General features: G+C 45.1%; 1 protein-coding gene across 1 annotated transcript; it reads left to right on the top strand.

Annotated features, from left to right (window-relative positions):
* The first annotated feature begins 91 nt into the window (after positions 1–91).
* PSMC3 (proteasome 26S subunit, ATPase 3) lies at positions 92–27792 on the top strand. Its single transcript, XM_084631171.1, has 12 exons — positions 92–254; positions 445–525; positions 20059–20184; positions 22927–23031; positions 23743–23805; positions 24427–24564; positions 25013–25156; positions 25811–25959; positions 26506–26602; positions 26742–26887; positions 27083–27164; positions 27332–27792. The coding sequence occupies exons 1-12, from the start codon at positions 228–230 to the stop codon at positions 27440–27442; spliced, it is 1269 nt and encodes a 422-aa protein (XP_084487297.1). The 5' UTR covers positions 92–227; the 3' UTR covers positions 27443–27792.
* The last annotated feature ends 126 nt before the right edge of the window (positions 27793–27918 follow it).

Below are 27918 nucleotides of genomic sequence, written 5' to 3'. Positions count from 1 at the left end.
ACGAGGATGGCGGTGAGGATGTCACTCAGCAGATTTGGGTGCTGTCACGTGACTAATCGGAGGCTGCGGGTTTTTTTTCCTGCACGACAGATTCGAGTGAGGGCGGGCAAGGGAGAGTGAAGCGTCTGAGCGTAGAGGCGGGGCGGGGATCGTGCCGTGGGGAGGGCGGAATCTGTTGTCCCCGACTGCTGCCTTATTTACCTCCCCGGCCACTCGTCCAGGCCAAGATGGCGTCGGTGTGGGATGAGGCTGAGGTGAGGAGCCGGGCCCTGGGCGGGAGGTTGGGGAGCGGGCGGGACTCCGAGCTCGGGGGTACCAGCGCTGGGACCCCGGTCCCTGCCCCGGTCGAGTCGGGGTAGCGCCGTGTCCTTTCCCCGTGAGTTCGGCTGGCGGGCCGGGACGTGAGGGGCCTGGCGGCCGGTGACGGTGACTCTGTCCCCGCAGGACGGCGTGGGCGAGGAGGTGCTGAAAATGTCCACGGAGGAGATTGTGCAGCGAACCCGCCTGCTCGACAGCGAGATCAAGGTGAGGTGGCAGCGGGCGGCGAGGGGGCTGTGGGCGCTGCCGCTCTCCCCTGCCCGGCTCTGAAGGCAGAGCGGCGAGAGCGGGGGCTGCTGGCCAGGCACCCAGTTCCAGCCGCAGCAGCAGAGAAGTCCAGCCGGGGCCCCGGAGTAGCCCCCTGCCCATGTCCCCGCAGATTGGGGCGCGCCGCCTAGGGCCGGTGGAAGATCCCGGGGCTCCTGGGCCCAGCCCTCTGCGGTCACTGCTCCCGCAGGGCTCTGCCAGCCTGGAGCCGGGTCCCCCGCCCAGGTAGCTCTTAAGGGCTCCTGAGCAGCCAGTGCCCTGCATTAGCATGCCCGGCTCCAACTTTTGGCCCCCGACCAGGCCAGGGGGCGGAACCACGGAGAGGGGGGCTGGGCCGGGCCTATTGGCAAGGGGGCACAGCCCCCATAATTTACTGTCTGGTCCATTTCAGCCGCCTCCCCCTACACGCACCAGGAAGAGGCTGGTGCCCCTTGCCTGTTCCCCGAGCCTCTCCCACTGCCTTCCAGAGCATCCCTGCACCTCTGCCTTCCCCCATAGGTACACCCACTGCTCCCACAGGAGGCCATGGAGTATGTCCCGGTTGCCCTATATACCACTTCCCAGGCCCTACTGCTGCCTGCACTGCTTCTTTATTTCTGTTAAGTGCTGTTGATGTGCTGTGCTGCCTTCTGCTGTACACAAGATTCAAAAGGAGTCTGCAGTGTAAAGACAAAGATAAAGGCAGATGTATTGGGAGACCCAGAGCCAGGACTGAATTTATGTTGTTTTATAATGAAATGATGACGTGGGAATTGTATTCATTAGAAGCAAATTGTTGCTCTCCCCACTTGGTACTTCACAAAGTCCCTGGAAATTATAAGATATAAATGGATAGTAAGCAAGTGAGGAACTGTGGCAGGGGGAATTAGCAGGTGGGTTGCTAATGCTATTAATGTTGTTTAGAATTTTAAAATATTATCTTCTAGTATTTTGCTGACACTTGGGAGGAAGGCCTGGGCTTGTAGACCATTTTGGAAGAAGTACATTTTCAAAAAGGACTCTGAGCAGATTCTAGGTGCAGAGATGAGTGTACCACATAGGATATAGTTAGTTGAGAACAGCAAAGTAAAAAGACTTTGAGTGCTGAGGGAGATAAAAAGTGGAGACATTGTTGAGGAGTTTGTCATAGTTCAAGGGGTTTGAAAAGGCTGTAGTTCTTCTAGTTCAAAGGCCCTTAAACTGTGGGGTGGGAATGTTTGGGGGAGCCTGGGCCAGCCCCCGCAGGGGACAGGGAGGAAGCGCCTCTCAGCTGCTGGCATCATGCCTTCCGGCTTGGGGACCAAGCTGCTGGCCTCAGCTCCACTCCAAGCTGCTGGCCTCAGCCCCATTGTCAGGTTGGGGACTGCTGTTCCAGTTCAGTATTTCATTTGCAGTAGCAGCTTGAATTAGAACATAAAAATGGCCATACTGGGTCAAACCCATGGTCTATCTAGACCAGTATCTTACTCTGACAGTGGCCAGTATAAGGGACTTCTAAGGAAGTGAACAGGACAGGGTAATTTCAAGTGGTCCAGCCCTGAGATTCAGTCCAAGCTTTTGGCAGTGGGAGGTTTAGGGACAACCGAGAGCATGGGGTTGCATCTGTGACCATTTTGGCTAATAGCAATTATGAATTTGTCTAATTCTTTTTTTCAATGAGTTCCACAGGCTGACTCTGTATTTTGTGAAGAAGTATTTCCTTTTGTTTGTTTTAAACCTGCTGCCTATTAATTTCACCGGGTGACCCTTAGTTCTTGTGCTATATGAAGGGGTAAATAACATTTCCCTATTCATTTTCTCCATAGCATTGATGAATTTATAAACCTTTATCATATTGCCTCCCTCCCCTTAGTAGTCTCTTCTCTAAGGTGAACAGTCCCGTCATTTTAATCTCTTCTCATATGGAAGCTGTCCATCCCCCTAATCATTTTTGTTACCCTCTCTACAACATGTTCTAAATGTATTTTATGGGATGACCAGATCTGCACTCAGTATTCAAGGTGTGGGAATACCATGGATTTTTATAGTGGAATTATAATATTTACTGTTTAATTATCTATCCCATTTCTAATGATTCCTGTCACTCTGTTAGCTTTTTAGACTGTCCCTGTAAATTGTGTAGATGTGTTCAGGAAACTATCCATAATGACTCAGAGATCTCTTTCTTGGGTGGTATCAACTAATTTAGACCCCATCATTTTGTATGTATAGTTCGGATTATTTATTTCTTATCAACATGGAATTTAATCATTTTGTCATCCAGTTTAGTGAGATCCCTTTGTAACTCTTCACAGTTGGCTTTGGACTTAACTATCTTGAGTAATTTTATATTGTCTGCCAATTTTACCATCTCACTGTTTGTTAGCCGACGGCCAAGGATGTTTGGTGAGGTGCCAGCTATGCCCGTTTATACCATCCGTGACTTTAACCGCTAGGACGCACTGTCCCTTCGCGGCGGGCAGCCCGGGCTAGGCTGACGGATGCCCCAAGGTCCTAACCACCCGTGACTTTAACTTCTAGAGCTCAGAGCTCCTTCGCAGCGGGCAGTCAATACTGACTGACAGGTGCCCCAATGGCAGCACTAAGAGCCTCTCCACACCCGTGACTTTAACTGCTAGAGCTCAGAGCTCCTTCGCAGCGGGCAGCCAGGATTGACTGACAGGTGCCCCAAGAGTTTGCCCCGTGGAGGCGGCACAACTCAACGCTAGGCTCTTAGTACTCTCACCTAATGGCCAGGCTTTAGAGCCAAAACGGCTGAGGTTCTTTAATTGTGTTGGCTGCTTTACAGTAAACCAGAGAAAACAAGTCAGGCTTATGCATAAATGGTTACCAAAAATTTATTAAGCTAGATTCTAATCATGTGGTTACAAAATTGCTAGTGCCTACTTATTTAAATGTAGAGATGTTACACACACAAACAAGTTACAAAACTGAAGCCACAATCCCAAAGAAAGAAAACAAAGTATAGAGCTCTATTTCAAAATATGTGTACACTAAAGATAGGAGATCAGGTGTGGGTGCTTCTTACCCTCCTTGCATCTCTCGATTCCAGCGGTGCCAAGCCAGGATCGGTCACTCAATTCCGCGGAAAGACGAATAAGGGACAAGGCGTAGGGACCCTCTTAGCTGCAGAAGCCTTGGGAGGCTGTCACTTATCTGACCAGCAGATAGATAGTGAAAAGCACTCAAAAATCATGGTGCTGTAGGTCCCCTACTTATACCTCTGTACTCCTTTATTCTCTTTCTCCTTTCTTATGCCAAATTGAGGCTGGTCTGTCGGGGTGACGCCAGCTTTCGCAAGAGTAGTTTACACTTGCAAAGGAGAGAAACAATAAGTGTCGACTACTGGACATTTCTTTTATCAGGGTAAATATTTTCCCAACTAGGATGTTGGTGTGTGTGCATCACGCTATTTAGTAGGGGCTAACAGCCATGTCTGTCACAGGGCCTCTGCCTGCTGTGAGCTTAATCGTTGTATCTGTTCCCAGAGGCACATTGTAGCAGCACACCTGTGCTTTCACAGCTTCAAAGGCTGTGCTGGAATATATGTTAAGTGCCCTGTTCCTGCTTCCTCCTGTGTTTCCAGCAATGCTGGTCTGAGAGGGGCGGGGGCTGGCTGTCTGGCTACATTCCACCCCCTGATGCACCACACTACATCCCAGATTGCAAGGTGGCGGTGATGCCAGCACCTCTTGCCCTCCTTGGGGAAATCTAGAAATACCCAACAACCAAATTAGAGGATGAGGGTTCGCGGAATTGGGTAGGATCCCTTTTTAGCTCTAGGTATCTGATTTGCGTGGAGGAAAGAGCAGTTTGAATCAAACGCTTCATAATACATAAAGTTACACAAAAAACAATTACAATAATTAAAATGGTTAAAACAGTATTCACAACCGAATGTAAAACGGGGAGAGGGAGAATCCCAAGTGTTGAGCTAACCATTGCATCCATGAGGTTTGTCCATTCTCAGCCACTGCATGTAGTGGTACAAATTCAAGTCCCAGTCCATTGGTTGAATCCAGCAAGGTGCACATCCAGCAATTTGTAGCACCAGCAGCTGAGGCGATGGTTTGGATTGCTCCCCGAAGAGGATGTTCTGGTATTGCCAAGGTGACTGGAGCCAACAAAAGGATCATGAGGGCTTGCAGGAACATATCTCTGGTGGGTCGTGTTCTAGCTAAAAAACTTATTTTAAAACCAAAAGCAAAAATTACACCTGCTATTATAAGTAATGGCAAATATATCAACAGTCCATAGTAGTCTCTAGTGATCAAACAGGTCTGCTGCATGGTCCATTTTGCTGACAGGTTAGCTGGCAGGTTGCTCGGAACCATGGGACCATTCCTGCAATAAATCACATGGTCAGCTGGTCTTGGATGCGATCCAAGCCTCTGTTACGGTTATTAGCCTTTTATCAGCATTTAAGGCACTCCATACACCTTTCTCTTTATAGGCGTGCAAAACGCAGGTAAAGGTTCCCAGGGCTGGGTGTTTAATCACAACAGTATCTCCGGGAGCATACTTGGAACTGTGCAGTGGTGTTCTGGCAGGGGAGATAGCTTTCCCTGTAGGGAAGAATCCCCTGCTGATTGGACTTCCTGTAGGAGTCTGTCTGTTGTTTAATCTCTGCACCACTTCGTCCAGTCTGTCTCCCCATGTGCCATCAGTAGGCTTCAAGTGATTCTTTAGAAACCCATTCCAGCGCTCGACCATGCCATTAGATTGAGGTTGATATGGAAGGTGGAAGGTCCATTGGACTCCATGGTTAAGGGTCCATTCCCTTACAAGTTTATTCTTAAAATGCGAACCATTATCTGATTGGATTTCTTGAGGCATTGGGACAATTGCTGTTAAGCGGTTTAGTCCCATAACTGTGGACAACCCTGTTGCCAATCGGGTTGGATATGCAAAACCAATCCCTGAAACAATTTCTACTCCAGTCAAGATGTATTTCCACCTCTGCCTTGTAGTGGGCAGTGGTCCGACATAGTCGACCTGCCAGGTTGCCCATAGTGTTTTTCCATCTCTTAGCCTGGCAAACCTTTGTCCTTCTACTATATGTTTTCTAGTCTCAGCACAAATAGTGTAGGCTTGTACCAGGTCTCTAGCCTGTCTGTGGGTGATAGGCCACCCCCTGATATGTGCTTGCCGCACTAACTCATCACTTCCTGTGTGTCCTAAATTATCATGTAACCATGAATATAAGCGTTCCCATTCTACTTGTGTGGTAAAGAGCTGGGCAGCTGCATCGGCTAAATTGTTTAACTGTGCAGCTGGGGTATTATTCCTCTGATGAGCTGAGACATGTCCTATAGACAGGGGTTGTTGCAGGGCATGCTGATATAACCACTTCCAGTATTCCAGTCCCCAGACTGGTTTACCTCCTATTTCCCAGTGGTTATTTTTCCAGTTAGTGATCCACTGAGTGGCACCTGCCCATACCGCATAGGAGTCCGTATATACTGCGGTGGCTCCTGCTTCACAGGCCAGTTTAATTGCAGCTAATTCTGCAAGTTGTGCTGACCCATCAATTTCAGCAGTTAGGGGTGCTGCAGAGGTGTCTGCAGGCACTGCTGCAGCTTTTCCCTTCCATTTTCCTTTTACCAGCCTGGCACTGCCATCAGTGAACCATACTCCCTCAGGCTTAGAAGGATCAAATGGGGCAGCATCCTTAATGGGAGACTGCTGTGGTGGTAGGCGGTATTCATCAGGCATTCCTACTTTCCATAGGGATTCCTGAATCATAGTGGGGTTTTGTGCAGTGTCTGCACTCCCTACCCTGTGGTGTATGTAAAGTGCCCATCTTTGGATAGTCATCTTTTGTGCTACACCAGGTGGTAACTCTTTCCCTTCCAATATAGGTTTAATGATTGGAAGAGGAGTGTGAATTGTGATGTCCTTATCCTGAGTTAATTCCTCAGTTTCTCTCAAGGCTGTGTAAGCTGCCAGAAGCACCTTCTCATAAGGCGTGTAGTTAGCCTGTGACCCTTGCCATGACTTGGAACCAAACTGAATTGGTCGTCTGGGAGCAGTGTCACTTTCTTGCCAGAGAGCATAAGACATTCCAGTGGCTCCCACAGTTAGGTACAAATGGAATGGGGCTTCAGGATGTATGGGACCCAGAGCCTGATAGGTGTGTATCTCCCCTATCAGTTGTCTGAGGGCTTCCTCATGGGCAGGAGCCCATTCCCAGGCAGCACTTTTCTTTAACAAATTGTACAATGGTCTGGCTATAATGGCAAAGCCAGGTACATGTTTTCTCCAAAACCCCAGGGTTCCCAAAATCTGTCTCAATTGATCTTTACTTTCAGGGGAGGGTGCCTGATTTAGCTCTTGCACAGTGTCATTAGGCACAGACCTCCTACCTCCCATCCATACAGTACCTAAGAATTTTATCTCTTGGGAGGGACCTTGGCATTTCTCAGCTGGTAACTCTAAATTAAGGGCTTCTAGTGCTCCTTTGATTTGATTCATAGCCTCCTGTACCTCTTCTGAGGTTTTCCCACCTATTAAGATGTCATCAATGTATTGCACAGTTTGTACATTGTGTGGCAGTATAAGGTCATCTAGGACCTTTGCCAGTGCCCCATGGCAAATAGTGGGTGAGTGTTTAAACCCTTGTGGCATTCGGGTAAAAGTGTATTGTACACCTTTCCAAGTAAAAGCAAATCTTTCCTGGTCAGCTGGTTGCAAAGGGACCATGAAGAACATGTCCTTTACATCTAATACTGCTAGCCAGCGTTTATCCCAGGTTTGTATGGTGTTTACAATATCTGTTATGCTAGGGACTGCTGCAGTTAATGGTCCAGTGTTACTGTTTAGCTTCCTATAGTCTATAGTGAGTCTCCATTTGCCATTTGGTTTCTTAATGGGCCACACAGGAGAATTAAAGCGAGAGTGGGTACGAATTAAAATTCCTCGCTGTTCCAAATCTTTGATCAGGTCAGTAACAGGGCTTATGGCCTCAGCTGGGACATTATACTGCTTTGTGTTTGTTACTGTTGAGGGCGGGAGAGCAGGCGCGCTGCTAAGTAAGTTTACAGAATAGTGGGGAGGGCTTTCCTCTTCCAGGTGGGTGGCATGAGGAACAGAACTGATTCCAAAAGCCCATCTTTCCCCATTAATCCTTCCCTTCTTTCCTCTTAAAACGTCCATGCCCAGTATGTTGGCATTGCCCAAAATCACCTCATATTTTCGGGGCTGATGGTGGGGTTGCAATGGGATATCCAGTTTTATCTTAACTAATGGGTAAGTTATGGTACTGCCATTTACCCCTGTAACAAGTACCTGTTTTCCGCCAGTAGGTGACGAGCCCTGAAAACTTTCTCGCTTAATCATGGACCTTTGAGCCCCTGTGTCCATTAAGAAAGGAATAATGTGTTTGTCATTTACAGTTACATGTATCCGGGGGTCTTTTGCTGTTGTTTTCTCCTCTTTGGATTTAAGCTGGTTTATTAGGAGAGGAGATTGGCCCCCGCAAGCTAGTTTCCCTGCTCTGGTAACTCTTGCAGTTGCTGCAGCAATGGAGTATACCGGGTGTCTGCAGGTGGGGAAAGAGGAGAGAGCTGCAGAGGTGCACTGGGAGTAGCATTAGTTGTCTCCCAGTCAGCTCTTTTAAAGGTGGTGAATAATTTTAGCCGCTCTGTGGGCAGTCCATTTATCACATCTCTGGGATAACCTAAAGCCAGACATTGTCTCCACAACTTGGCTCTAAGCTCCTTTTCCTCCTGGGTTGGCTCTCGCTTGTTTTTATGTCCTTTAGATGGTGCCCCCTTGTTTCCCTGAAGGGAACGCATCTTAGCTTTGCCTGTCAGTGCTCTGATGTCTCCAAATTCTCTAAAGTATGACACCAGAAGGTTTAGCAGTGCCCGAAAGGTACTGTTATGTGCTGCAGCTTCTGATCTAAGGGACAGTGCCATAGCCCTGTGGTTACTCGGAACTCCCTTAAGCAGGGGTCTGAGATCATCTACATCTACCTGACCCTCCCATGGGCTTTCATAGGCTAACTCTTGAGGGTTTTGACCAAGCATGCTAATGACAGCCACAGTTAATAGAGCTGTTTTTACCTCATCTATGTTGGTCCAGTGCATTACTGTGGGTTCATCTCGGTCTGCTGGGTAAATTCCTCTTGCCCATCGACAAGCCAGAGACCAAAGTGTTTTAGGGGTGTTCCCCTCTGAGTGTTCCAGGAATATTCCTGCACCTAAGTTAAGGCGCTCAGTTTCTTGGGCTGTCAGGCGTATATATCCACCCCCAGTGTCCCAGAGGCGGACCAGCCACTCTATTATACCTTCCTCAGGCTTTTTAGCAAAATCTCCCTGGATTGTTTTTAACTCCATGGGAGTATATTGGCAGGTGGTAATTTTGGTAAAGTGTGTTGGAGCTTTACTCCCTTTTCCCTTTTTACCTCCCTTCTTTGTTTTTGAAGAGGTGGATGGATAATTGTCATCCCCTTCTTCATCCAGCTCTGCCCCACTCAAATTTTCCTCATGTTCTTCTGATTTGTGATGTGTGATAGCTGGTCTTAATTTTACAGAGGGACCTTCCTCCTCAGAGGAGGGGGACTCATTTGCTGAATCCCAAATGTCTCCATCCCATTCCTCAGGGTCTAGCCAGAGAGCAGTCTCAACTTTAGCCCGGTTGATACTGCGTGTTTTAGTCTCCAGCTTTTCCCTTCGTTCTATCCCTTCTTTCTCAATTAAGGGAAGTAATCTTTTCTGAAGATGTTCCATATCCCTATTCAGTGTTCTTACTCTGGTATCTAAATTCTGGCATTCCTTGCGCAGTGTGTCCCTTTCCTGTTGTAGCCTATTAAATTCTATTGCCAGACCATGATAATCCTTACAGGCAGCTTGCCAAACGTTAGTAAGCAGCCATATACAAGCACCTTTTCCTTTCCCTTTCTTCATCTTGCAGGCAGTTCTCCAGTTACAGAAATGCTGCCAGATCTCTGCTGGTTTTCCCCAATATTTCTCCAGCAGTTCTTTGCTCCACAGAGGATTTCCCCATCCCTCTTGGGTCAAACTTTTCTCTAGCTCAGGGAATTCTGTGGTGTTTATCATGACTGGTTTCATTGTGTTACTGTAGTGCAGCCTATATCACAATCCTCTTCGTGACGCCAATTTCTGTTAGCCGACGGCCAAGGATGTTTGGTGAGGTGCCAGCTATGCCCGTTTATACCATCCGTGACTTTAACCGCTAGGACGCACTGTCCCTTCGCGGCGGGCAGCCCGGGCTAGGCTGACGGATGCCCCAAGGTCCTAACCACCCGTGACTTTAACTTCTAGAGCTCAGAGCTCCTTCGCAGCGGGCAGTCAATACTGACTGACAGGTGCCCCAATGGCAGCACTAAGAGCCTCTCCACACCCGTGACTTTAACTGCTAGAGCTCAGAGCTCCTTCGCAGCGGGCAGCCAGGATTGACTGACAGGTGCCCCAAGAGTTTGCCCCGTGGAGGCGGCACAACTCAACGCTAGGCTCTTAGTACTCTCACCTAATGGCCAGGCTTTAGAGCCAAAACGGCTGAGGTTCTTTAATTGTGTTGGCTGCTTTACAGTAAACCAGAGAAAACAAGTCAGGCTTATGCATAAATGGTTACCAAAAATTTATTAAGCTAGATTCTAATCATGTGGTTACAAAATTGCTAGTGCCTACTTATTTAAATGTAGAGATGTTACACACACAAACAAGTTACAAAACTGAAGCCACAATCCCAAAGAAAGAAAACAAAGTATAGAGCTCTATTTCAAAATATGTGTACACTAAAGATAGGAGATCAGGTGTGGGTGCTTCTTACCCTCCTTGCATCTCTCGATTCCAGCGGTGCCAAGCCAGGATCGGTCACTCAATTCCGCGGAAAGACGAATAAGGGACAAGGCGTAGGGACCCTCTTAGCTGCAGAAGCCTTGGGAGGCTGTCACTTATCTGACCAGCAGATAGATAGTGAAAAGCACTCAAAAATCATGGTGCTGTAGGTCCCCTACTTATACCTCTGTACTCCTTTATTCTCTTTCTCCTTTCTTATGCCAAATTGAGGCTGGTCTGTCGGGGTGACGCCAGCTTTCGCAAGAGTAGTTTACACTTGCAAAGGAGAGAAACAATAAGTGTCGACTACTGGACATTTCTTTTATCAGGGTAAATATTTTCCCAACTAGGATGTTGGTGTGTGTGCATCACGCTATTTAGTAGGGGCTAACAGCCATGTCTGTCACAGGGCCTCTGCCTGCTGTGAGCTTAATCGTTGTATCTGTTCCCAGAGGCACATTGTAGCAGCACACCTGTGCTTTCACAGCTTCAAAGGCTGTGCTGGAATATATGTTAAGTGCCCTGTTCCTGCTTCCTCCTGTGTTTCCAGCAATGCTGGTCTGAGAGGGGCGGGGGCTGGCTGTCTGGCTACACTGTTCACCTCCTTTTCTTGGTCATTTATGAATATGTTGAAAAGCACAGGTCCCAGTATAGATCCTGCGGGAACCCCACTATTTATCTTTCTCCATTGTAAAAACTGATCATTTATTCCTATCCTTTGTTTCCTGTGCTTCAGAAGAAGTCATAAAAGCCTGCTTAGTGCTCCTAGATGTGCCCTACTGTACCACAGGGGGGAGATGCTTGTTCCAGACCCGAAGTGCTGATCAATATGTGCACTAAAACACGTGGACGAAGAGTCCTTGTATCTTTAGCACAACTGTTGTGACTGTGAAGTGCTAGGAATGTTGAAATAAATGTCAAATTCTCTTTCAAAACCTATAAAACAACATGCCCCCATATGCCTCCAATGTGCCTCCTGATATTTCAAGTTCTGCAGATTAATTCTGATTTTGATTGCATTTCCTCTTATCCATTTGAACTTTGCCACTTTTAATTTTGGTGTCCCTTGTGCTTATATTGTGGAACAGAGTAAAGAGGAGCTTAAACAGTCCTCTGTGTATCAGAATATTGCCACCAATGTTAAGGTGGCAGAAACCTCTCCATCGAGCCCTTACTTCTCTTACACAAAATGCTCAGCATACCATTTTCCAGGGTGGATTGATTTAAATCAAGGCAGTTTAAATCTCCAAGTGGAAAGCCTCAATTAAAATAATCAATTTTAATAAACTTTTCCATTTGTACTTCAGTTATTTTCTAAATAAAGTTGCAGTTTCCTTCGTTGGTATAACCATTAAAATGTTGATTTACAACTGAGCAGAGCCTTTACACTAGACTTACTGCATCTTTTTGCTAACTAGAAAGGTACACTGTGACTATATACATTTATTATTTTCAGATTCTTATCAATTGTACACTTCCAGTATATTAGAAAATGGTGAATGATGCTTATTTACTAGATATTATGCTTATGTTTTGTCATGTTGCATCCAGATGGTAACTGGAATTTAAGTAAACATGCAAAAACATCATATAACATTTATTTTTATGAAAGAAAGCAACCTTAAATATTTTGGATGCACAAATGTCTCTGATCAAAATGTGTTTCATATTTACAACTAGGAACAAGAGGGATTAAATGTAGTCAGTGAATTAAACTGATTATTTCAGGTCCGCCTGGAAAAAATTTCAAATATGTCTAAGAGAATGTGATTGGAGCTTAAGTTCCTACTCTCTTATGTCTCTTGAATATGAGATGACAGTCTCCCAAGTTACTAGTAGATCTCATCCCCTCCCTCCTTGTTTTTATTCAGATGCTGGAAGAGCAAGACAACTTTTCCTGCTTTTTCAGTTCTTAGTCAATTACTCTATTTTAAACTAATTAGTCCAAATGGAGAAAATATTCTTTCTGTGCCTTCAGAAGAGGCTACTGCTGTCAAAAGCTGGTTTAGCAGTTCAAAAACACTTGTTTCATGTGCTTAGCTAGACTTCCACCAATTCTAGACTTCCACCACTTCTTTAAAATATTAGCAAACATGCACTGCTTGAATGGTTCACCTCCAACCCTGCAATTTATTATGTTGGCCTGATTAATGGGTGATTATTAGATGCATGTGTCATAGCAGCATCTTCTTCCGCAGTTAGGCCTCTAACCTGGTACTTTGGTTTGAGAATATTAGTGAGAAAATGAGGTGGAGTAAGTGCTTGATCAGTCCACTTCGGTATTGCCTGTAGTTTAACTTTGTTGCAGGGTATTTCTGTCTTCAGTCTCTTGAAGTTTTTTCAATTTTTCAACAGCATCATCAATACAGCAGCAATCTTTCTGACTTTTTCCATGACTATGGAAATAGGTTTAGTGTATTCAGCATATCTTCTACATTTCTCCTTAGTCCAATGTTGACTACTTTGGCTGTGGTAGTTCCATCTCTGTCATGATTATCTTCACAAATTGTCATCAGAATAGGCCAGTTCTTAATAAATAGGCTGAAACAATCAACCACTGAATACCATTATACATCTTCGGGGAGAATTGGTTTGTACCCTCCTGTTGTCTTCAGTGATGCTGAGGCAAAATGATTGTTACAGAAGTATTTTGCAATTTCAGCATTATTTTCCTTTACTCCTGGAGTTGTACTTTTAAGTCTTCGGTTAAAAGATTAATCAAATGAACACCTCACCCATATGTTATAAGTTTCAGGTTCTCTGCATTATTTTCTTCTATGTTTTTTCTCATTTTTGATACGTTTGCCGCATTGCGTGTGACAAAGCTATGCACTTGACACTTGAATTTTTGTTCACAGTTTGTTATAGCTTTTACTGCTATTTCTTTTATGTATTCTGTTGTATTGTGGGTAGGGGGATTTCCTGATGTATCAGTTGTTTCTGTAAAATAGTAAGCCCTATCTTCTGTGTCACAAGCACATATTACTGGATTATTGTGCCCATTGTTCCACCTATCAAGACTCAGATTAACAAATTTTCCATCAATATCATCTTGTACACTGTTCAGTTTCCTTCTCATACACTGTATCCAGCTACTATCTAGCAATGTCTGCTGTGCCAAGTGGAGTGTAGCTTGGCTGTAATGATTGAACCATGTCGGTGAAATGTTTGTTCTAAACAAGATGAAAGGGAGAACTTGTTGCATAAATCAACTGAGCAATCTATGGCGCTCTGCTGGAATTTGCTGGTTCTGATTACAAACTTATCCATGGTTTTACTGGATGATTATGTTGGTAATTTACTGTCTGACATATGTTTGGTCGCATATCATAGAATATCAGGGTTGGGAGGAGGTCATCTAGTCCAACCCCCTGCTCAAAGCAGGACCAATCCCCAACTAAATCATCCCAACTAGGGCTTTGTCAAGCCTGACCTTAAAAACCTCAAAGGAAGGCGATACCACCACCTCCCTAGGTAACCCATCCCAGTGCTTCACCACCCTCCTAGTGGAAAAAGTTTTTCCTAATATCCAAGTCATCTGCTACCACTGAGAACAGTCTAGAGCCATCCTCTTTGGAACCCCCTTTCCGGTAGTTGAAAGCAGCTATCCAATCCCCCCTCATTCTTCTCTTCTGCAGTTCCCTCAGCCTCTCCTCATAAGTGATGTGTTCCAGTCCCCTAATCATTTTTGTTGCCCTCTGCTGGATACTTGCCAGTTTTCCACATCCTTGTAGTGTGGAGCCCCAAACTGGACACAGTACTCCAGATGAGGCCTCACCAATGTCAAATAGAGAGGAATGATCACGTCCCTCAATCTGCTGGCAGTGCCCCTACTTATACAGCTCAAAATGCCGTTAGCCTTCTTGGCAACAAGGGCACACTGTTGACTCTTATCCAGCTTCTCGTCCACTGTAACCCCTAGGTCCTCTTCTGCAGAACTGCTGCCTAGCCATTCGGTCCCTAGTCTGTAGCAGTGCATGGGATTCTTCCGTCCTAAGAGCATGACTCTGCACTTGTCCTTGTTGAACCACATCAGATTTCTTTTGGCCCAATCCTCTAATTTGCCTAGGTCCCTCTGTATCCTGTCCCTACCCTCCAGCGTATCTACCACTCCTCCCAGTTTAGTGTCATCTGCAAACTTGCTGAGGGTGCAGTCCACGCCATCCTCCAGATCTTTAATGAAGATACTGAACAAAACCGGCCCCAGGACCGACCCTTGGGGCACTCCGCTTGATATCGGCTGCCAACTAGACAAGGAGCCATTGATCACTACCCGTTGAGCCCGACGATCTAGCCAGCTTTCTGTCCACCTTACAGTCCATTCATCCAGCACATACTTCTTTAACTTGCTGGCAAGAATACTGTGGGAGACTGTATCAAAAGCTTTGCTAAAGTCAAAGAACAACACATCCACTGGTTTTCCCTCATCCACAGAGCCAGTTATCTCGTCATAGAAGGCAATTAGATTAGTCAGGCATGACTTGCTGTTGGTGAATCCATGCTGACTGTTCCTGATCACTTTCCTCTCCTCTAAGTGCTTCAGAATTGATTCCTTGAGGACCTGCTCCATGATTTTTTTCCAGGGACTGAGGTGAGGCTGACTGGCGTGGTGTTCCCCAGATCCTCCTCCTTCCCTTTTTTAAAGATGGGCACTACATTAGCCTTTTTCCAGTCGTCCGGGACCTCCCCCGATCGCCATGAGTTTTCAAAGATCGTGGCCAATGACTCTGCAATCTCATCTGCCAACTCCTTTAGCACTCTCGGATGCAGCGCATCTGGCCCCATGGACTTGTGCTCGTCCAGCTTTTCTAAATAGTCCCGAACCACTTCTTTCTCCACAGAGGGCTGGTCGCTTCCTTTCCATGCTGTGCTGCACAGTGCCGTAGTCTGGGAGCTGACCTTATTCATGAAGACAGAGGCAAAAAAAGCATTGAGTACATTGGCTTTTTCCACATCCTCTGTCACTAGGTTGCCTCCCTCATTCAGTAAGGGGCCCACACTTTCCTTGACTTTCTTCTTATTGCTAACATACCTGAAGAAACCCTTCTTGTTACTCTTAACATCTCTTGCTATGAAATATTAGACATTGCAGATGTTGGATGTTCATAACACCATACATCTAAGCTGGCTCCTGAAACAAAATGGTGTGTGTGGTTTTTTAAAAAAAAAAAAAGTCACTTTTAATCATTGAGTATTACTCAGTGTACTGCTTTAAAAAAAAGAGATTGTAAATGAAAGATTCCTCCTCCTGCATCTGTTTGTACCACTGTTAAAATGATATTTTTATTATAAAATCATAAGGATAATTTAAATCTATTTAAACCCTTGTGTCCTAGCAACATACCCAACAGCTTTGGGGGGGACCTACATTTTTAAATGTTAAAACTCATAAATGCCTAATAAAACATGACTTCTAAATGGGAAATCTCCAGCTAGGATATTTTATTATATTGAGCAATAAAAAAAATCATTTCAGAAGTCCAGCAATAACAGTAAAATGTAATTGATAAATATTCCCACAACAAACTAACATACCAATTATATTTTAAACACAAACATTTTGACAATCATAAGCAATACCCCCAAAACACACACTTATTATCATAGTCTGTTATCATTTATTAGCATAGTAAGACACAGTAGGCAAGCCGTAAGAATTATGCAAAAATAAGATTACTAACAGGTTGATACAGATAGTTCAGACATGTCCACATCATCTTCAAAGTCACTGCCTTTTGAGGAGCATTTTTCATGTTTCACTCTGACAAGCAGCCTTGTATTTCTTTGTTGCACTGTTTACACTTGGCACATATTCCTTTTTTACCCAGAGGTACAGTAATTTCTTGAAAACATTCCCAAATAGGGTCTTTTTTATGACCTGCAGCCATGGCAGTTTTTTCCTCCAGTTCTCAGGTGTTGAAATCAACACTAGAGGCCACACTCTGAAGACTGACAGGTTTCAGAGTAGCAGCCGTGTTAGTCTGTATTTGCAAAAAGAAAAGGAGGACTTGTGGCACCTTAGAGACTAACCAATTTATTTGAGCATGAGCTTTCGTGAGCTACAGCTCACTTCATCGAATGCATCCGATAATTTGTTAGTTTCTGAGGTGCTACAAGTACTCCTTTACTCTGAAGAATGTTGTCTTTTCTTACCACAGCCTCTTGCTCTGACACCAGGTTGCTCCTCTCTGGTTGCACATGCTGCTGCTCCTTCCTTGTTACATAACTCCCCTACCTCTGAAAAACAAAAGAACTAGCAACAGACCAAGACTTCTGCTCATATAACTCACATGCCTTTTACACTGATATTTTTTTTTATTTAACCACAAAGATGGAGGCAGTTGAGAAATTAATGGATTTCTGTTTGTATCTGTCTAGTAGATATTGAAGGAAACAGTTACTTGACGTGTCCAGAATCATCCAGAAGCAAGCGCTATTATTTACTGGGTAGATCAGTCAGTGTCTTTCAATGAGCTGGAGAGTAAGTTTCCATGGTGGATGGAGTCAGATATTTCTAATTTGAGAACTGAGGCAATCAGAAATCAGGTAGGAAGAAGCTATAAAATAGGAGTCTGAGACCATTCAGGTGGGCAAAGTGATGATCCTGATAAGGATACATGACTGTGTCTCCTGCAGTGAGAGACCAGATTCCAATGCCTGTGATGACTTTGCGACTCTCTTGTTCTCAGTAATACAGTTCCTGGGTCCCCCACAGGATCTTAATACAGTATATGACCTACTGTGCCATATTTATAAATTTTGATCTCAAAAGTTAGATGTTTTTCCTCTGATTCTTTCTATATCTAGAGAACCAGCCTTTCAATGCAAAGTTTTTGGTAGAGGCTCGTGGAGTCAGCATATTTAATTTTTATTTAAATATTTAAAGAGATTATAATAAATTTAAGTCTAACACATTTTGTGTTTAAATTCAGATTTCATTTTAAACAGGTTTATTTAAAAAAAGAAAACTTACTATAACTTAAATAACAAAATAAAAAAAAATTTATCCACCCTACTGTTTCTTTTAATATTTCTCTAAATCATGTCTCCAGGTGCTTGTTTCCATGGGTGCTGAAACAGTTCGTATAGTGGGGGTGCTGAGAGCCACTGAACCAAACTAAACCCTGTGTATGATGGAAACCACTACAAGCCAGTGGGCGCGGCAGCGCCTCTAGTTCCAGTACCTATGCTTGTATCATGTCATAAGCAAATTTCTGTAGATTCACTGTAGCATAATCCTACAGTGTTAGAAAATGATTAGGGCTGTCAATTAATGGCAGTTAACTCATGCGGTTAACTCAAAAAAAAATCACAATTCAAAAAATTAATCACAATTAATCATAATTTTAATCACACTGTTTAAATTTCAGTTGGTATTTTTAAATATTTTGGATGTTTTTCTACATTTCACATATATTGTATTTTGTGTTGTAATTGAAATCAAATTGTGTACTTTTTATTACAAATATTTGCACAGTAAAAATGAGAAAAGAAATAGTATTTTTCAATTCACCTCATACAAGTACTGTAGTGCAATCTCTTCGTTGTGAAAGTGCAATTTACAAATGTAGATTTTTTTTGTTACATAATTGTACTCAAAAACAAAACAATGTAAAACTTCAGAGCCTACAAGTCCACTCAGTCCTACTTCTTGTTCAACCAATCACTCAGACAAACAAGTTTGTTTGTATTTACAGGAGATAATGCTGCCCTCTTCTTCTTTATAATGTCAGCGGACAGTGAGAACAGGCATTTGCATGGCACTTTGTAGCAGCATTATTAGGTATTTACGTGCCAGATATGCTAAACGTTCATATGCCCCTTCATGCTTTGGCCACCATTCCAGAGGACATGCTGATGACGCTTATTAAAAAAATGTGTTAATTAAATTTGTGACTGAACTCCTTGGGGGAGAATCGTATGTCCCTGCTCTGTTTTACCCGCAATCTGCCATATATTTCATGTTATAGCAGTCTCGGGTGATGACCCAGCACATGTTCGTTTTAAGGACACTTTCACTGCAGATTTGACAAAACGCAAAGAAGGTACCAATGTGAGATTTCTAAAGATAGCTACAGCACTCAACCCAAGGTTTAAAATTCTGAAGTGCCTTCCAAAATCTGAGAGGGACGAGGTGTGGAGCATGCTTTCAGAAGTCTTAAAAGAGCAACACTCTGATGTGGAAACTACAGAACCTTAACTGCCAAAAAAGAAAATCAACCTTCTGCTGGTGGCATCTGACTGAGATAATGAAAATGAACATGTCTTGGTCCGCACTGCTTTGGATGGTTTTTGAGCAGAACCTGCCATCAGTATGGACGCATGTCCACTCAAATGGTGGTTGAAGTGTGAAGGGACATATGAACCTTTAGCACATCTGGCACGTAAATATCTTGCGACACTGGCTACAACAGTGCCATCAGAACACCTGTTCTCACTTTCAGGTAACATTGTAAACAAGAGGCGGGCAGCATTACCTCCTGAAAATGTAAACAAACTTGTTTGAGCGATTGGCTGAACAAGAAGTAGGACTGAGTGGACTTGCAGGCTGTAAAATTTTACATTGTTTAATTTTTGGATTCAGTTTTTTTTGTACATAATTCTACATTTATAAGTTCAATTTTCATGATAAAGAGATTGCATTACAGTATTTGTATTAGGTGAATTGAAAAATACTATTTGTTTTTTTACAGTACAAAAACTTGTAATCAAAAATAAATATAAAGTGAGCACTGTACGCTTTGTAGTCTGTAATTGAAATCAGTATATTTGAAAAACGTAGAAAACATCCACAAATACGTAAATGTATTCTATTATTAACAGTATGATTAATTACGAATAACTTTTTAATTGCTTGATCGCCCTAAAAATTATCATTGATGTCGAGCACTGTTGTGCTCTGAATGGTAGAAATGTCAAAGGAAACTTCCTTTCCCTGAGAGGTGAAAGACGGTGAATTTGAGGGAAGCATGAGTTTGCCATTGGATAGAAATCAGTTAATTCAGATCTAAGTAGAATCTCCCTTGGAGAGATTAGTCGATATCATGGTGTTTTCCAGGGATAGGAGCCTCTTCCTCTGGGGGCAGAAAGTGAGCAGATAAGACCACACTATAGATAGCAAGGCAGAATTTGATTATTTTGTTAGCTACAATCCAAACCAAAGTTGTATTAATCTTTATTTTAAGCATTTTTTCCAATTTTTATGCACTCACTGAGATCTGAGTTGCCTTCAAAGAGTTTTGTGCAAGAGGCAGGACTGATGATCCAGGCTTCTCAACATTAACCTTTTCCAGCATCCGGAAGCTGTTTTAAAAGTGATTTGCAAATTCTCTAATCCCTAAATGCAGGAACAAGTGTGGTGCTTGAATGTGCCAACTGATGAGAGTTAAGATCTGAAAACGATTCTTCCAAAACAAAGTCTCCTCCTCCCGTGAGAAGGAATTCAAATTCCTGAATAGTTTTAGAATTCTTCAGATGGCATCAGGAGGAAATGATTTTTGGGGCACTGATGTATACCTCAATCCCTAAAGTCACACTACTTAGGGCAAAACAGATTAGGCTAACATTTTCCCCTCCTTCTTCCAAACTGCCTCGTGGGATTCATTCTGATCTTCTGATTGTGTGATGCATGTATGTATTTGTTGCTTTGTTCTGCTAATGTTAGCACATTCCTAACTTGTGCTGATTTCAGATAATGAAGAGCGAGGTGCTGAGAGTTACCCATGAGCTGCAGGCCATGAAAGATAAGATCAAAGAGAACAGTGAGAAGATCAAAGTGAACAAAACCCTGCCTTACCTCGTTTCCAATGTCATCGAGGTGAGTGTTGTGCCCTTTTGGAATAATGTTAGGCGTGATACCCTATTGGGAGCACAGCTTTTAACTTTAAAAGGTGCCTTCGCTAATTGGAGGCAGGGGGTCAGTGGCTGGAGCAGAGGACTGTATGTAGTGAATCCATGTGAGTTGGGACCAGTGACTTCCTCCTTTTGTTTCTCAATCTGTAAAATGGAAACAGTTAGCAGATACTGATGTGTAAGGCCTGGTCTACACACGCTTTTTTGTATTGATTTAACTATTTTGATTAGGGGTGTAATTTTTCAACTGAAATAGTTTGTGGTACCAGGTGCAATTCCCTCAGTATAAAAGTGATTATACTGAGGGCTGGCTTACACTAGGAAGTTAGGTTAACCAAGCTACATCCCTCAAGGGTGTGAAAAATTCAGCCCGAGAGATGTCGTTAAGCCAACCTAAGCCATGGTGTAAACCGCACTAGGTCAATGGAAGAATTCTTCAGTCAACCCTACCTATTGCCTCTCGGAGGTAGATTTACTGCAGCAACAGACAAATTCCTTCTATTGTTGCAGCAGTTGTCTACGCTGAAGCACTACAGCGACGCAGCTTACTCCTGGGCGAATTCTGCGCCACTGCGCATGCACAGAATTTATATCCCCACAGATTTGTTTGCTTCCCCGCAGAAAAATGACTTTCTGACAGGGAAGCCAAGGGAAGCCAAAAGAGCAGTCATGCGCTCCTCCCCAGCAGTATGTTTTGGGTGCCCAGGGCACGGGACGGGGGGGGTGGGGTCTGGGGAAGACCCAGCTGGTGGCTCCTACCTTGTGCTGGACTCAGCTGCTAGTCCCGGTTGGGCTGGGGAGGACGTGACTTCCCTTTCTCCTGAATGGCATCTGGGGCCAGGTCAGACCCACCCCCAGATTTCTCCCCTAGCTGCAGGAAGCTCTGGAAACACCTTAACCTCTTCTTCTTCCCCCCACTCCCCTGCTTCCTGCACTCAGCTGCAGCGGGAGGGATCCCTGTACCTGGAGCTGCCCCCCCCCATCTGTCCAACCCCCATGCATCCAGACCTTCATACCCAGACCCTCCCACCAAGCCTCATCCCCCCCCCCTTGCCCCCCGCACTCTGGACCACCCCAACAAACCCTACTCCCCATTGAGCCCCCCCCCACCCCCTAGTTTAGCCCCAACCACCTTCACCTGGACCTCCCTGCAGAGTCCCATTACCATTGCAACCAGAACCCCACAGCAAGCCCCTATTTATCCAGATCCCCCCCCCCCCCCACCAGATCCCGCACCGAGTTTGCCCTGCACAGAACCCTCTCAACCCACACCTGGATCCCCCCACACTCAGCCCCTCCACACTTGGATCCTGCCTTGCTGAGCCTGCCTGCCCACACCTGGTGCACTGCCACGGAGTGGCAGGGCCCTGGGGTGTTTCTGTGGCAGGCCTGGTCCTTGCACTGTGTCAGGGTTATGTGCAGCCTCACTGCTGGGGGTGAGAGCTGCACAGTGATCTCCCACCTCTGTGAAGCCAATGGCCTATGCTCCTCAGTGTCATGCTGGAGCTTCCACATTTATTTGACAAATTTTGCTGAATTTTTAAATTTTTGGCGTATAACGCCCTGAGGAGTAGCAACTGTACTATGCTGCTATGTTTCTAGTTAGACATATCCTGATATACCTTATTCCCCTTCTCTTATGGAAATAAGCTATAATAATATAAGTATTTTTATACTGGTATAACTGCATCCACTTTAGGGAGGTTATCACTTAACTGTGTATAGTTGGTAGTACAATTTTTGTGAATTTTTTGTGAACACTAAGGGGAATGTCATTGACCTAGCCTTAAGTTTCTCTGAAGTTCCTTGCAGTCTTCTATAATTTTATCTTTGGATTTTGCCACCTTTCTGCTCACCTACTTTTCCAGATCAATATTAAATAAAACTGGTCCTTGTATGGTACCTTTGTGGATTCCTTGTTAACCTTTTTGCTGTGAAGAATCTGATCATTTATTCCTGCTCTTCTGTTTTCTCCATTACTTCAGCCCCTTGCAGTTAAAAAACTGAGTCAGATGCCCGAAGACAGATTAAATTCATGTTTTTGTCTTCTGATTTTTGGACTCCTCCAGACTACAATTCTGTCCCTTTAGCCATTTTCTCATTCACAACAGTATTTTGACCTGCACTCCAACTACTTAGTTTCCTTAGTAGACTGTTGTGAGTGACTTTGTCAAAGCCTTTTGAGAGTCCAAATAAATTATATCATCTGGTATTCCTTTATCTGTAATTTTTTGACATGCTTAAAGAATTCTAATAGATTAGTGAGGCATAATTTTCTTTTCCAGTAGTTGTGCTAGTTTGTGCTATCTGTCTTTCTCAGTGTTTCATAATTCTTTAATATTGTTTCAACCAATTTATGTGATACTAGCATTGGTTTGTTATACTGGAATGGGGAGGGTGCTAAGCACCACCAGCCACCACTCCTGTTCCCCAGGATTTTGCAGTGCCTTCCCCTGTGCTGTTGCCTTGTTGCTATGACAGGGAGCTCTGCTACTCAGGAAGCTCTAAATTCTCCCAGGGGATTTAACTACAGGCATAATCCTACCATTGGTGGATGATGGTAGACAGTGGGATGTTTAGTTTCCACTGCTTTGTGTGATTTTGAGCTAGGAACCCAATATCCGACGCCTTGAGATGTCATCCAGGAGTGGGATGGTTAGATGGGCCTGATTCTGTTTCTAATGATATCTTTTCTTCTGGTCTTCAGCTACTTGATGTTGACCCCAATGACCAGGAAGAGGATGGAGCAAATATTGATCTGGATTCCCAGAGGAAGGGCAAGTGTGCTGTGATTAAAACCTCCACACGCCAGGTGAGAGCCTGAACTTGTGTAGATGTGGGGAGTGATAGTAGGGCAGGGGTGGGCAAACTTTTTGGTCCGAGGGCCACATCTGGGTGGGGAAATTGCTTGCAGGGCAGGGGGTTGGGGTGTGGGAGGGGGTGCAGTGTGCAGGAAGGGGCTCAGGGCAAGGGGTTGGGGCAGAGGAGCGGTGCATGAGGAGGCTCAGGGCAGGGACTTGGGGTGCGGGATGCGGCAGGGGGCTCAGGGGAGGGAGTTGGGGTGCAGGATGCAGGAGGGGTTCAGCCTCCGGCCCGGCACCACTTACCTAGAGCAGCTCCGGGGTGGCAGCGGCGCACACTGGGGCCAGGGCAGGCTGCTGTCCCCATCCCCAGCCACGTTGCTCCACTCCGGGAAGTCGAGGGGGCGCAGAGGGCTCTGGGAGTTTCCCTTGCCTGTGGGTACCTCCCCCGAACCTCCCATTGGCCACGGTAACCTGTTCCTGGCCAATGGGAGCTTTGGGGGAGGTATCCACAGGCAAGAGCAGTGTGTGGAGTTCTCTGCTCTTCCACCCCCAGGGGCTGCAGGGACATGGTGTGGCCGCTTCCCAGAGCAGCGTGGCACCACAGAGGTGGCAATCCTGAGGGCCGGATCCAAAGTCCCGAGGGCCTGGATCCAGCCCACAGGCCATAGTTTGCCCAGCCCTGTTTGGTTGCTGTGCTTACATTGATTCCTTCCCCACAGACATATTTCCTGCCCGTGATCGGGTTAGTTGATGCAGAGAAGCTAAAGCCTGGAGACCTAGTGGTGAGTGGTTGCAATGTAACTGTCAGATATTGATCACATGGTGTTAGCCAGGGAATCTGGTATTTGGCTGGATTACTTTCTCATGAAGAAATGATCTAAGCAGATTTTTTCTAAGGCCTTGCTTGGACAAGGATTTAATGGTGAGTTATTAGCATGTGTTAACTAATGCATTTGAAAAGTAGTGTAGACAAGGCACACTGGGCCAGATTTCCAAAGGCATTTAGGTGCCTAAATATGCAGTTAAATGCCTAACTCCCATTTAAGTCAATGGGACTTAGGCACATAACCTGTTTAGTTGTTTTTGTAAATCCCACTAGGTGTGTATGTGCATTTTTAGGCACCTGAATACCTTGATAAACCCCTTGCCTTTATCATGTCAAGTTAAAGCCTAGACGCCTTACTAGTCTTTTTAACTCATCCAGGCCTTAAGAACCTGTCATGTTGCAGAACTGCATCATTAATTTTTTTTTTTTTTTTTATTGAGTCCTGATGCATGAGCTATTTATCTCTATAATATCCTGACCCGGTGAGTCATCTGTAGGTGAACTATCTTCCTTAGTTGTTGCCTGAAAGGGCCTTTATCGAAAACTTCAGTCTAAGTTATTGCCTTTGTGTTTGCAGGGTGTGAACAAGGATTCTTACTTGATCCTGGAGACCCTACCTACTGAATATGATTCACGAGTGAAAGCCATGGAGGTGGATGAGAGGCCCACAGAGCAGTACAGTGACATCGGTGGGCTGGATAAACAGATCCAAGAGGTGACAAGCGGAGGAAGGATGGTCTAGTGGTTAGTCAGGGAATCCCACTTTCAATTTTCTGCTCCTCCACAGACTTCCTGTGTGACCTTGGACAAGACACTTAGTCTTTCTGTGTCTCTGATTCCCATATGTATCGTCAGGATAATAGCACTTCCTTACCTCATAGGCGTGTTGTGAGGATAAATACATTAAAGATTGTGAGGCACTCAGATACTATGAGTAATAGGGGTCATAAAAGTACTTAGAGTCCAGTCTGTGAATAACATGATCCCTACAGGTAGATTTCCCCCCCCCCCCCCCCCCCCCCCCGCATTTGAGTTTGAAATTGAGGCAGTCTAGATCCACGGCATGGGAGGTTAGGGATTTAGCTTCAGGGCTGGATTAGCAGCAGAGGTAGAGACTCTGATGGAAAAAGTTTTCTTTTCTTAATGTTTTTCTGTTCTTGCAGCTGGTGGAGGCCATTGTCCTGCCAATGAATCATAAGGAGAAGTTTGAAAACCTGGGTATCCAGCCCCCCAAAGGAGTGCTCATGTATGGGCCACCTGGAACAGGGAAGACCCTCTTAGCTAGAGCATGTGCTGCCCAGACAAAGGTAAGAGGGATTGAGTGCACAGACCTGCCCCACTAGGGTGTCATCTGAGTAACAGAATCCCCCTAGGGCAGAGGTTCCCAAACTTTTCTTATTGCGTACCCCCTTCCAGATCTACCAGCTGACAATGTACTCCTAGCCTTCTTCTCACTGATACTTTGTGTTTTCTTCTTAACATTACCTGTCTTTAGCCATCTGTCCATATTTCACTCTCAAGTACAGATATAGTGTGACATATACCATCAGGAAAAAACCCTGACCAAGTTATGAGCTCAGTTAGTCTGGACAGTTGCTGGGCAACTGAACCTGCACTGTCCGGTGATTGGAGGTGAGGAGGCTAGATGTCAGCATCTCTGTGGATCTGTGTTCTCATTGGTACATCTGAAGTAAATTAACTACTGTATTTTAGGTAACAAATTCCCACAGAGTTTTAAAGCTTCAGCTGAGTAGCCTATTATGAAAATGCAATAAATAAAATAAAATCCACCGTTATGTAGTTTCTCCCGCATGCTCCCCAGAAATGCCTCGTGCCACAGTTTGGGAACCCCTGCTCTAGGGTAAGGCGTGATAGGCTCCAACCTGTGTTGTGAAGGGAGCAGAGAGTTGATGCAATGTGGGCGAAGGAGCTGTGTAACTGACTTGTTCTCTACCCTCCAGGCAACATTCCTGAAGCTGGCTGGCCCACAGTTGGTACAGATGTTCATTGGAGATGGAGCCAAGCTGGTGCGAGATGCCTTTGCACTGGCCAAGGAGAAAGCTCCTTCTATCATCTTCATTGATGAGCTGGATGCCATTGGCACCAAGAGGTGAGAGCTGCAGGCCATGCTGTAAGAACTGGAGTGAACTCCCAGGATCATGGGGTAGGTGGGGAGTTTTAGGATGTGGCTCTACCTGCGTGCAGTAAACCCAATCTAATGGGTGGGGTCATTTCAAAAGCCTATTTGTTTCCTTTATGAATAATTTGATCCTTCCTGCCAGCTCAGTCTGTTGCACAGCTATTGGGGCTGGGCAGCGAGAGCCACAAGGATAAGGCTCCTTTTTATTACCAGTAAACAGTGGTTCTACCTCAGGGCAAATCAATACTGCCAACACTGTTAGCGGGCACCTACTAATGCTATTAACACCTACCATGCTGGCATAGACCATATTAACCAAATTAATTAATTTCTGGCTTGAATGCAAATGGTTTGGGCCCAGTGAGACCCAAATGATGCCCATGTACATTTTGGAAGACCAAAACATGAAAGAGAGGGAGGGAGGCTGGTGTTGGGTTATTCTAGGTGGTATGAGGGCACCTGGGGGAGTTACAGGCATGAGCAGAGTTGACTCAGTTTCCTGTATTCCTTCTCCAGATTTGACAGCGAGAAGGCTGGTGACCGGGAAGTGCAGAGGACCATGCTGGAGCTTCTGAACCAACTTGATGGATTCCAACCCAACACACAAGTCAAGGTAACTCTCTCCCTTCAAGAGGCAGCCCTGGTATTATCAAGCCCCAGTGGGGGGTTGCAAGCCCTTCCCGAGGAAGGTGATCTCATGGCACAAGAGAGCTGGTGGATCCTGCTAGGCTGGTATTCTTGCTTCTCTGTAGGTGATTGCTGCAACTAACCGTGTGGATATCCTGGACCCTGCTCTGCTCCGGTCTGGACGCCTAGATCGTAAGATTGAGTTCCCGATGCCCAATGAGGAGGCCAGAGCTAGGATTATGCAGATCCATTCACGCAAGATGAATGTCAGGTATGAAAGAGGAGAAGCCCAGCTCCTTGAGGGCCATTATGGAAAGTGTACCATAAATCTTTGTTCCTTAAGCCTGAGGCTGGAGGTGCTCCCTCCCCTGTGTAGAGCTTGATGCTGGGTGATTTAAGGACACTTAAAACCCCACACTGCCATTCAACAGCAAGGTGTAATGGGTTTGTTTTTTCTCTGTTGCAGCCCTGATGTGAATTACGAGGAGCTGGCTCGCTGTACAGATGACTTCAATGGAGCACAGTGCAAGGCTGTGTGTGTGGAAGCGGTGAGTATCACTTAACAGCCTGTTTCCTGCCCCCTCAGACTTCCACAGTAGATGTTAAGAAGGTGAAAAGAGGCAAGCTTGGGGTGGGATGGAGTAATTTACGACAGGTTGATCTGGTGCCAAGCCCATGCCCTCAGTCCCTTAACTACTCTCTCTCATTGGGGTAGGGGATGATCGCACTTCGGCGTGGAGCCACAGAGCTCACCCATGAGGACTACATGGAAGGAATCCTGGAGGTTCAGGCCAAGAAAAAAGCCAATCTGCAATACTATGCCTAATCTCTACACTGCAATCAGGTATTGTGGCCTTGGCAGAATTGGACAGGCTGGAATTCGAGAGGACTGGACTAAACAGAGGATGGTTAAGACTGGACTGTTTGGTCATATTATGTGCTGGAAAAAAAATAAAGCTTTTTTTTCCTCCTTTAAAAAAAAAAACATTCTTGGCTAGATAAGGTTCATAATGCTACAGCTTGAAGGGAAAATAATTAATCCCCTCCATGAATGTGAAATTGGCTTTGAAGTCTTACATCTTAGGGTGGGAGTAATTGCTTATGTTTTAGAGCCACTTGCTGTGGAGTAGGAGTGACAATATATTTAATCCAAATAAACCATTGGGCAACAAGGTCCTCAACACATATACAATTCTTTCACTGCTACAGCCAGTGGAGGCAAACAGCTAAGCAGAGCCTGTCTAATGCTACACTAGCTTTAGCAGTCTTTTGTTAGGGTCATGTACTTGTCCCATACCACAA

Source organism: Lepidochelys olivacea (genome assembly GCF_965140295.1).
Source record: "Lepidochelys olivacea isolate rLepOli2 genome assembly, chromosome: 6".
NCBI classification, from domain to species: Eukaryota; Metazoa; Chordata; order Testudines; family Cheloniidae; genus Lepidochelys; species Lepidochelys olivacea.
The sequence above is the reverse complement of the archived record's forward strand: the minus strand, read 5'-3'. Positions and strand labels throughout refer to the sequence as shown.

Excerpts from the sequence above, each read along its gene's own strand:
- PSMC3 (XM_084631171.1), top strand. The coding sequence starts at position 228 with ATGGCGTCGGTGTGGGATGAGGCTGAG. Across the intron at positions 20,185-22,926 it reads TCGTTTCCAATGTCATCGAG|CTACTTGATGTTGACCCCAA; the intron begins GTGAGTGTTGTG and ends TCTGGTCTTCAG. Across the intron at positions 25,960-26,505 it reads GATGCCATTGGCACCAAGAG|ATTTGACAGCGAGAAGGCTG; the intron begins GTGAGAGCTGCA and ends TTCCTTCTCCAG.